Genomic DNA, 10800 nt, shown 5'->3' on the forward strand with positions numbered 1-10800 from the left:
AGGGGTCTGTGACCCTGCAGGGGGGTCTGGGGCCCTGGCACAGAGCCCAAAATTACACTGTCTTTGATCTCAGCCCATGGGAAAGATGACCAACATTGCATGAAGAATTGCAGACCATAAGAGTGTGAAATGAGTAGTGGTTGAGTTTGTCACAGGGTGAAAATGTAGAATTTGGGGATTTTAGAATGGAGTCAGGGAATGCAAGATGGAGGAATCAGGATGTGGCCCTGTCCTTCTTCCTTCTTGTTCTTGTCCTCCATGTTCTGCTGTAGTGGGTCACAGGGGATTGGTTTAGGATAGAAGTGACATGTCTGACATAGGTAGTAGGTACTGGTAATTAATTGTAAATAAAAAATACGCAGTGCATGGTGGTTGGGTCAGAGAAAAGGTACAAAAGGTCCAAGCCCTCCCAACCTGGGGGGAGTCACCTTGTGCTCTTGCTGCAGCAAGGACCTTTGCTGGACACCGAAAGAACTGAGAGATAAGAAATAATAAACAACTCTGAGAAACCTGAGATGGCAAACTCAGGCATTTTCTTCTGCTTCTGGCACAGGCTTTCAAGGAAAAAAGACTCTTAACCAACATACCTTGGGAAAACCAACCCGAGAGCTCTGGGATGACTCTGGCTGTTGCAGGTCTGGATGACCCCCACCAGGGCTGGAAAGCGTGGTGGGATGGAGGGCCCCACTCCTCGGTGGGGTCCTGCAGTGTTCCTTGTGTTTGGCAGCCAGAGGGTCTCAGGGTCCCTGTCCCCACAGGGGCTGTTGGGGCCAGTACCTCTCTCCTGGCGGAGCGATCTGCAGCAGCGTTGTGACCACCTGCCCAGGGCTCCTGTCAGCCACCAGGAGAAGCAGGGTGTGGAGGCTGTGCTGGGTTTGGGTGTCCACCACCAACCCGGTGTGGTAGATGTGGTTCACGATGTTTGGCACCTGGAGGATGTTTGGCACCAGGTGAGGAGCCTCTGTGCTCGTGCTGCTGGAGCCCTGTCCTCAGCTGCCCTTCCCACCCGTCTCTGCTGCCTCAGGGTGGCTTCAGGTGCCCAAGACATCTGGATTTGGGAGGGATGGAGGGAGGCATGGCAGGGCAATCCAGACACAGCCCACTTACATCCATCAGCCACTGGTCAGGGTCTCTTGCAATCACCTCCAACATGCTGAGAGACACCTGCTGATGGCAGGTCGATGAGTGGTGGAACTCTGTCATGGTTGAGAGGATGATGCCTGTCCTCTCGGAAGGTCCGAGGTATTTTGCAAGAGCCTGTGACAGGAAGGGAAGGAGCCCCGCTGATTCTGGGCCCCTTGGCTCACACAAATGCTGTGGGCAAGAGTCCCAGCAAGGGCAGGGCTCAGCACCTCAATGAAGTCCTCGGCACTGGCAGAATGAAGCAAAGAGGTGAGCCCAGCTTCCCAGTGTGCTTGAAGCTGTGCAGCACCCTCCAGCAGTGTCACACCTAAAGAGCAGGGACACGTGGACTCACCAGGGAGACACAGCTGCTGTACCAGCAAGCCAAACACATCCTGACAGACCTCGGGAGCTAGGAATGGCTTGGGAGGAGCTGGTTGGAGGAGGAGGTGGTGGCAGTGGTGTAAAGGGCAATCTTCCTCCAGTGTCTGTGGCCAGTGCTGCTGACCCAGGGAGCTCTGAGCCCCTGGAGCTCTGCATGCAGCCCCCAGTTACACCTTGGCTGCAGTACTGGTCAGGGGGAAGGGCTGGTGGGGCTGGAGGGTGGCAGGGAACGACAAGAGCTCTCCAGGGGATGTGGGGAATGGGCAGAATGGGGCTGAGTCCTGCCTGGAGGAGCAGCTCAGATACACGGGACCATCAAGAGCCTGGGACAGAGAGCGTGGGGAAGGAACAGGGATGATAGCAGGGCTGGGGACGTGGTGGCACCCGCACCAGACACAAGGGTCCATCAAAATGCTGGGGAAGACGAGCAGATCTATCAGGGGATGTCACTGTGGGCGGGGATGCAGCCCACCACAGCTTCTCTTACGTTTCTGGTGACAGATGAATTTTAAGAGGGCAAAGAGAGCATCCAGAGCCACAAGGTTGGTCTTCTCTTCCTCAAATGACATGAGGATGAGGCGTCCAAACAACTTCCTGAGGACTGGGATCTGGATCCGTGCACAGGCGTCACGTCTTTCCTCATTCTGACCGGCGTGGGGGAGGCAGGCAGAAGAGCAGAATGGCTGAAGGTGGCAACTGAGGCCAAACCCCTGACCCACACAGTGTATCCAGGGCTGGATGCAGGTGGGTCAGAGCTTGGCAGGGCCCTGCAGACCCCGTCTCTCAGAGAATCCACTGGACAGTAGCCCTGTCAGGGAGAGCTCCCTCCATGTTCAGTCCCATCTGAGACAGGGCAGGGGCAGGGCTGGCTCCTGGCTGGGAAGCCCAGGGGAAATGGAGGGACTGAGACCTTCCAGCTCAGAGCCTGTGCCCCGGCTGGCCTTGAAGGCACCTCAGAGCTGCAGCTGTACCCGCCACAGGGACTGGGAGGTGGCTGGAGGGTGCCTGGTCCTCACCTCCGGGGTGGAACAGCCAGCCAGCCAATGGCTCAGGAGGCAAATCCTCTCCAAGCCCCTTTTCCTCACAACTGCTCTCTCAGAGTTGGTGAAGGTGAGCAGCACCTGGGCAGAGAGAGGCTGAGGTGAGCCCTGGGAGCAGATTCCAGCTCCTGTGGTGGCAGTGTGGCTCTGCTCCTGGGCTGGACTCCTACCATCCTTCAAGGCTTCCTCTCACCTCGAGCCCAGCCTCAGGAGGCTCCTGTGCCTGCCATAAAGACCCCGGGCCAACCTTGTGGCCAGGCAGGGGCCAAACCCTCTGCAGCCCCTGTAGGGTTGGCACGCTACCCTGTGCCTCCAGTGTGCTCTGCCTGCTCAGAAGTGGGCTGGGGACATTCCACCCCGGCTTGAGCAACACCCCCAGGGTAGAGGAACATCCCCAGGACCCCCAGTCTTTGCAGAGGTCAGACCTCCAAGATGTCCTGCAGCACCTTGCCAGGAGAGTTGTGCACCACAGCCTTCAGCATGGTGTCCATGGCCTCCAGGGTCTGCAGGGAAGACAGAGGGCGATGGCAGGGATTCTGCTGTCCCTGCCACCCTGGAGACTGATCTGAATTCCCAGGGCAGGATGCCTGCACTGCCTGGGACACCCAGGGACAGGCAGTGTCCTGCAGGCACGGCAGCCCTGGGAAGGGGACGGAGGGAGGAGGGTGGGAAAGCAAAGCAAGACCCTGCCATGCCTTGGATCTCTGATGGTGAGGCAGCACAGGGTGGTCAAGAGCAGCCCAGAGGGCCTGGGGTTCCTGCAGCTCACCCAGCACTTACCTGAATATAGAGGGAAGCCTCCAGGGTCATCACATCCTCCTCTGGAGGAAGACAGAGGACACTCCGAAAGCAGGAGCTCATCAGCTGTGTGCTGTCCTGCAGCACCGACACCACAGAGCTGCAAAGAGAGAGGGCCCAGCTGCACACTGGTGATGGGAGCGGCGTCTCAGGGCTACGGGGTGCTGGGCTGGAGTCCCTGAGAGGGATAAGCAGGTACCTGAGAGCAGTGATGGCCGAGAAGGCAAGCAGCCGCACCTCCGTGCGCATCTGGTTCTGGGGCTCCTCGTTCAGCAGCTCCTGTCGAGCACAGCTGGGCTGGGACCTGGCAGCTCCTCGCCCTGCAAGCACTGCCCTCTTCCCCGGGGGTTCCCTGCCCCCTTCCCCAGAGCACCAGGTGCCCCTCACCTCGATCTTCTCTGCCAGTTTGTGTCCGCGGCAGAAGAGCTCCAGGCCTAGCAATGAGTCGCGTTCTGTGGCGCTTCTGCACAGGGTGCAGATGCTCTCGAGGAACTTCAGCTTGGTGTCCTTCCTCTGGCAGCCAGGGGACAGACAGACAATGGGGTGTCTGAGGGGGGGGACACATGGCCAGCAGGACCAGAGCCCTGGGGGAGCAGCAGGGCACAGCCACCATCCAACGGGCTGCGGTTACCGGGCAAGAGAGGCTGACAAAGGTCTGGATGAATGCCATGGCCTCCTGTTCCTCTTTATACACGGGCAACTCACTGGAATCTAACAGAGAGGAGGGAGGGCTACAGAGGATCTGGCAACAGCCGAGAGCAGGGGAAGATCTGCCCTCCTCCTAGGCCTGTGCCTGTTCTGCTGGCACAGCCTTCCCATGTGGATCCTGGCTGGAGGGTGCCCAGCAGAGGAGCTGCCGTGCTGGAGAACAGTGTGGAGAGGAAAGACCCCATGCCCCGGGCTGAGGAACGTGCTGGCAGAGGGACAGGAAAGGTGCAGTGCCCCGTGGCATCCCTGCCTCCTGCCAGCCCAGCTGCTGCTCACTGCCCTCACCCTTGAGCGGGAGCTGGGGCCCCTCTGCTCAGCCCCTCCTTGGCAGAGGCATTCAGCCCTGAGCAGCCTTGGCACTGAGGCATCACAGCCATCCCCGGGCTCCCAGCTGCTGTGTGCCAGGGAAAAGAGAACCCAGCATCTTGCAGGGCACAATCCCAGCTGTTGTATTTCTCTGGGAAAAGGTTTTTCCCCCCCGGAGCCCCCTGGAGCCTGTAACCATGTAGTTTAACCCTTCCTCCTCTTACTGACCCTATTGGCTGAGTTCAAACTATCTCTTCCTTGGCAGGTGTCTAGATAAGGCCCTGCTCTTCCTCCTTTGTTCTCTTTCCCCCATGGAAACTATCGAGAATAAACGTCTCGGACTAGATCTGGGGGTTAGAGCCTCTTTTGGAATCTTTTGCCTTGTCCCTGAAATATTCCTCCAAAGCCCTCTAGGATCTGAGCCAGCCTAGGAACTCTGGGGGGCTGCAGGGGAAAATTTCACCCAGCCCAGCAGGGCCCCTCACTCACCCGCCTGCAGGGGCTGCACCATTGTCACCTTGTAGGGCTGCACTGGGGAGCTGCTTTCCTGGGGATCCCCGTCCTCCTGCCAGGCCACCCTGGGCTGCCTCGGGGGTTTCTTCTCCATCCTTCAGCAGGAAGCAAAAGGCTGGAGGAGGAGAAGGGGGAAATGGGAATTTTGAGGGAAAAACCTCAGCACCAGAGGCTGCTGATAAAGCAGGGAACGTCTCAAGCTTTTGAGCAGAGACTCCTCTCCAGCTCTGTGTTCCTGTCCTGTCCTGCTGGACACTGAGCACAGGGGCTACAGTGGGGTGTCACAAAAGGCTCCACTGTGACAGAGCCCCTCCCCTCAGCAACAGCTCCCAGCAATTGTTTACAGGGAACCTGCCCCCAGCAACAGGGCCCAGTGACCACGGCTCCAAGATGGGTCCCAGGCAGCTCCCGGGTGGGTTCCTGGTGCTGGAGGGGCGGCAGATACAAAAAAAGCTGGTTCCAAAGGGGCTTCACTGCTCCCTGTGAAAAACAAAGCTCACTCTTCAGAATTTTTTAGTTTAAAAATAGGGTAAAAGAAGGGCAGTATTTCCAGCTCTGGGGGCTTTTGACGAAGGGCCAAAGAGCACCAAAAAAACACCTTAAAATCATATTCTCCATATACTGTTATATTGCTGGGCTTACATGCGTATCTGTTAGTTTATACATTATTGAAACATTCCCCAGAGCTTTGGATGTTGCAGGGGCTCTTCGTGTTCAGGTTTCCCATCCTGACTCACCTGTATGACATCCTAAGATCAAGTTAATCAATTCTATTCCCTCCAGTGATTTCATCCTTGGTGTTTCACACTTTTCTGACCAGAGGAGTTAACGAGCTCTCCCCCAGTCTCCTCCGGTGCTCTGTCTTGTGTCACTGTTATCCCTTGGGCAGGGCAGGCAGTGCATGGCCTCACACTCTTCTTCCTACTCACACAAAAGCCACAGCTTCTGTTTTGCTAAGGTCTAGAGTACAATCCCTTCATCACAAAATTATTTCTGTAAGGAATACATAGACATTATATTCATTACACTACTATTTCTATGAGCAATACAGTTCCTATTTAAACTGACAGATTATGTTGTATTAACAAGCAGTTCAAAAGAGTTACAATTTGTACCATATTAAAATACTTATGATTAATAACAACAGGCTAAAACACAAATGCAGGAGCCAATGTTATTTTTATGAAATAATGTCATTTTTAAGAGGTGGAAGCGGGGAACGTTGGGCACTGCGGGTCTGTCCGGCATCTGCACAGTCCAAGCCAGAGGAATTTCTATTTCTTTTCCTCTCTGACACCTCTTTCCTATTTCTTTGCCTCACATTTCTTGTTCAGTGTCAGAAACGAAGCACACTCTTCTGAAAATTTTAAGAGTTTTAATAAAGGCTAATAAGGGATAAAACAGAAAGCAAAAGACACAGGGGCCTGCCAAAGCTAGTACACACCAACTTCTTGAGTCTGCAGTCTTTTATACCTTTGCAGATGTATTATTTCCTCAAGTGATTTAGCAGATTTAGTTTGAGCTCGTTGTCAACAATCTTAATTCAGATTTTCTGCAACCTTGCACAATTCAATAGTTGAACACATCAGAGGTCTAGGGTGGTCCTCTGATGCCACTTTAAGGGGTTTTGCTATTTCTCCTTTTATGCTCTTCTGCTCTCCGTTTATACTATCTTGGACATATATATTGCAATAATAATTATACCTTAAAATACAGCTTTTGCAAGCCCACTTATATCTTCTGAAAGCTTCGCTTCCCCTTTTACACTACTCACAAACGTTTACAATATTTATCCTACTTCAAAGCAGTTTAGAACTTACCATTATTCTTTACAAGAAATTACCATTTTATAACTAAAGCAAATAAAATATAGAAAAATCCAACTACTACATGACTGTTTATAACATTCAATTAAACACATGTTCAATAAAATCCATAGGCTGTGCTGCTGTGGTCTCATTTGCACCTCTGTGGGGTAGAGGCGTCTCTCCCTCCTGCCACTGCAGCCCACGGCCAGGGGCCCTTTCCACTGCAATGGTTCTGGGATTCTGTCAGGGACTCACTTTCCTTTTCTTCTTCCCTCTGATTTGAGCTGGCAATGGGCTGGAAAATGTCCAGCAAACCAACCTTTGCTGTCTGCTTTGTCAGCCTACACAGCTTCAGGACCTTGTCACCTGCCCCTTGGACACAGCTCCCCTGGGCAGCAGGGCAGAACCAGCACCCTGGGAGCCTTGGGAATTCCCCTCTGGGATCCATGGACCACGCTGGGATGATCTGGAATTTCAGTTTCATGACACAGCACCCCATGTCCCTCCCAGGAGCCTTCAGTTCACTCAAACTCATCATCCCCCACATTCCCTGGAAGTTCACCCCATGTCCCCACCCATGTCCGTGTGCCCTGATGTCCCCACCCATGCCTGTATCCCCACCATGCCCCCATTCTTGGCCCTCCATGTCCCCACTCGTGTCCATGTCACCCCCATGTCTCCATCCATGTCCATGTCACCCCCATGTCTCCATCCATGTCCATGTCACCATCAATGGCCACGTCCCCTTGGGGTCCTGTTGCATCCAGGTGCCCACAGGGGGCCAGGAAGATGTGCAGACCACCAGCCAGCTCTCTTCCTTTCTTGGTTTGACAGACAGAAATCTGATAGGGAGGGGTAGAACCTCCCTAGGGGTGGAGAATTCAAATCCTCTCGCTCCAAATGATGATGATGTAGAAAATTAAGGGGGGCTTTCAGGCAGAAGGATGGGGCCAGGAAGAACAGTTCTTCACTGGTATGTATGACAAAGCAAACAAACAACAACTACTGCATTAATAATAAATAGAACCAGGAGCCTTGAGGGCTTTCTTTCACAAAGCCCAGGGCAGTTTGATCCCGGTGGCCCAGCAGGACTCTGAGAGGCCAAGCTGGAAGGGTGGAAAGCCCCGGGCTGGTGGATGAGCTCAGAAGCTCTGTGCTGGTAGCTGGAGCGGCAGGGATGTCCCGGCAGGGCAGGGCAGGGCTACAGAGTAGCAGAAAGCCTCAAAGCAGCCCCGAATAGGCCGCGATGCTGAGACGGCGAGCCCAGCAGGGCAGGGGGAGGCGAGCTCAGAATCCCTGGGCACACGAGCACATGAGCAGATGATGGCAATTTCCCAGGGCAAGATGCAGTGATGACCGTGAGCTCTTCCCGCAGCAAGCACCAGCCCGACCGTCCTCTCTCCCATGCCCAGAGCAAGAGCGAGCAGCTGCCCCCAGCTCTGTCCTTTACCTCTCCCAAAACTCCACTTATCTCCTCCCTCTGAGGGAAACTCCCAGAGACTCAAAAACAACAGGTGTAGCCCACTGCTGCCATCTCCTTTGGACACTTTTTTCTTTTAGTCAAGCACACAGTCATTAGTCTTTTAGCAACTTAGGGGAAAAAAATTCTCTAAGTGAAAAAGAAACAAATCCAACCCCAGCACTTCTCAACATGGATCACCAGGACCATGGATCTCCAAGGCTCTGCCCAATGGGGCTCACTGGGGATCATCCAATGGGCTCCTCCAACGGGGGATGGAGTTGGAGCAGCGCACAAAGCTCTTCCCGCATGTGGGGCACTTGCAGAGCTTCCCTTCCTGGTGCCTCCATTGCTCTTGGGTCACGGCACAGCTTTGGGACAAGCTCTTCCCACACTCAGGACACTGTTACTGCCTCTCTCCGGTGTGCATCTGCCGGTGGACAAGCAGCTTGGTGTGCTGGATGAAGCCCTTCCCACATTCTGAGCACGTGTAGGTGCATTTCCCAGTGTGCACTGTCTGCTGCATGATCAGGCCAGAGCTGTCCTGGAAGCTCTTCCCGCACTCCCCACACACACAGGGTCATATCCCAGTGTGGATCACCTGGTGGCCTTTGAGGTGGGAGCTCTTCATGAAGCATTTCCCACATTCTCCAAATTTCTAGGGCCGTTAACACTGTGGATCTTCTTGTGCTTGTATAAAGTGGAGTTGTCAGTGAAGCTCTTCCCACACTCTGCACACTCATAGGGCCTTTCCCCAGTGTGGACTCTCTGGTGGACAGTCAGGCTGGACCGGACAGTGAAGCTCTTCCCACATTCCCCACACTCATAGGGCCGTTCCCCAGTGTGGATCCTGTGGTGGGTGATCAGGTGGGAGCTCCTAGTGAAGCTCTTCCCACACTCCCCACACTCATAGGGCCGTTCCCCAGTGTGGACTCTCAGGTGGATCATCAGGTCAGAAGTGTCTCTGAAGCGCTTCCCACATTTCCCACACTCGTAGCGCCGTTCCACACTGTGGATCTTCTGGTGCCGGAGCAGGCTGGAGTTTGTGTAGAAACTCTTCCCACACTCCGAGCACTTGTGCAGCTTCTTGCCATTGTGAAGCTGTTCATGCACCACCAGCTCAGAGCTCTGGCCACATCTCTGGCTGCCTTCCTGGCACAGGGTGGGTCCTTCCTCCTCGGAGCACCCTGGCATGGGTTTGGAGCCCATCCTCAGGTGGGATCTCCACGGCTTTTCCTCCCTGTGGCATTCCTGTGCCATGGGGCCGCTCAAAACAGCCTCTTCCATGAGGTTCTGCTGAGAGGATTTGTCCTCCCTGGCCTCCTTGTCTGGGGGAGGAAGGACAAGGACAGGATGGGATTTGCCTCCGTGCCAGAGGCAAGGCCAAGGAGATCCCCCCAGTGCATCCCCGGCAGGACGGCGTCGGCAGCGGGGTTGTCCTGCAGCCGGGGCCAGGCTGGGCTGGGAGATGGAGCAGGAGAGAGGGGGAAAGGGGCACTGACTTCCTCCTCACCTGCCTGGGGGTCCTGTGAAAACTTCCTCTTCCTCACAGCCTTCTCTTCCTCCATTCAGTAAAAGTTTGGCAATGAAAATTCCTGGTTTCGAGAAAAAAATTCTGTGAGTGCATTGGCTTTGAAGGTCCTGCTGTCCAAGTTCATCTCTAGAAGTCACCACCTGCCTGGCGTCCATAGAATCCTCCAAAAATCAAGAAGGACTCCAAAAACACTCTCCCAGGGCTTCCCTGTTCCCAGTGTCCTTCCTTTGGGGTTATGGGGGTCCCTCTTCTCAGAGCTGCTGGGGGGCCCGTGGGTCCTGGGGATCCCCCCTCTCCCGCCTCCTGCTTCGGCTCGCTCAGGGGGTTTTGGGGCTCCCAGGGCTCATCCTGCCCTGCTTCTGACTCGGCTCCCAGCTGTCCCAGGGTCCCCTTCCTCAGCATTCCCCCACTCCAGCCACTCAGCGCTTCTTCCCCCACTCCCCGACAACACTTTCACGCTCGGGGGGCCCGGACCCGCCTCATCTCCAGCCTCCACCACCCCTCCAGGCTGCCGGAGCTGCCCCAGCTCTGCCATCGCCCCGCTCCCCACTCCGGGCCTCCCGCCCTTCATCCCCGCCTCTCCCGGGATCCCCAAAACCAACGTCCCGCCCCGCCGGCACCCCGCGATCGCTGCGTGGGACCCCAAAATCCCCCCAGGGGCAACTACGGCTCAGCTTTGCACTCCTGCAAGATCTGAAAATATCCCCATCTCCTCCCCAAAAAACCTCCCAGGGACATGCAAAGATATTTGCGGCGCGATTCTGGAGTATCTTAGCTCCCAACGCCATTCCTAATGAAAAACCCCAAACCTCTCGGGGACCCCCGGAGAGATTTGGGGTGAGCTCCCTCTCCCTGGTCACCGGCAATGCTGCGGGGACCGGAGGTGCGGTGGGCTCTGCGGGCCGCTGGTCGAACTCCGTCGTTCTTTTCCTGTTCCGCCTCCTCCTCCTCCTTTCTCCCTCCTCTTCCTCCTCCTGCTCCTCCACCAGCAGCACGACCCCCCCTCCCCCCATTTCCCCAGACCGCGGCCGCTGCAGCACCGGCGTTTGGGTGGGGAGACCCCGCCAGGGATGGGTAGGGGATTTGGGGACACTGTGCACCCTTATTATCATTTATTAAAACGCTTAA

At 55.5% G+C, this 10800-nt stretch overlaps 1 protein-coding gene and 1 long non-coding RNA gene across 5 annotated transcripts in view; both read right to left on the reverse strand.

The window, feature by feature from the left end:
- Positions 1-72: 72 nt before the first annotated feature.
- On the reverse strand, positions 73-1434 carry LOC134562133 (uncharacterized). The gene is made up of 3 exons (XR_010083087.1): positions 1353-1434; positions 1108-1257; positions 73-929 (listed from the first exon to the last, which is right to left on the reverse strand). It is a non-coding gene; the product is annotated as an uncharacterized LOC134562133 (long non-coding RNA).
- A 494-nt stretch (positions 1435-1928) lies between these two features.
- The window catches only part of LOC134562078 (zinc finger protein 239-like), a 49583-nt gene continuing 40711 nt past the window's right edge, over positions 1929-10800 (reverse strand). Inside the window, exons 1-8 of one of the 4 annotated variants that reach the window (XM_063419536.1) lie at positions 9652-10680; positions 4848-9466; positions 3732-3857; positions 3544-3623; positions 3327-3444; positions 2972-3049; positions 2523-2627; positions 1929-2150 (exon numbers count right to left, since the gene is read on the reverse strand). In XM_063419536.1, the coding sequence (XP_063275606.1) occupies positions 1953-2150; positions 2523-2627; positions 2972-3049; positions 3327-3444; positions 3544-3593 (549 nt within the window). In that variant the 5' untranslated portion in view covers positions 3594-3623; positions 3732-3857; positions 4848-9466; positions 9652-10680 and the 3' untranslated portion in view covers positions 1929-1952. Of the gene's footprint in view, positions 2151-2522; positions 2628-2971; positions 3050-3326; positions 3445-3543; positions 3624-3731; positions 3858-4847; positions 9467-9651; positions 10690-10800 lie in introns of those variants that run through there. The other 3 variants (XM_063419535.1, XM_063419534.1, XM_063419532.1) reach the window with 3 other exon arrangements.

Source organism: Prinia subflava, chromosome 26 (genome assembly GCF_021018805.1).
Source record: "Prinia subflava isolate CZ2003 ecotype Zambia chromosome 26, Cam_Psub_1.2, whole genome shotgun sequence".
In the NCBI taxonomy this organism is placed as follows: domain Eukaryota; kingdom Metazoa; phylum Chordata; class Aves; order Passeriformes; family Cisticolidae; genus Prinia; species Prinia subflava.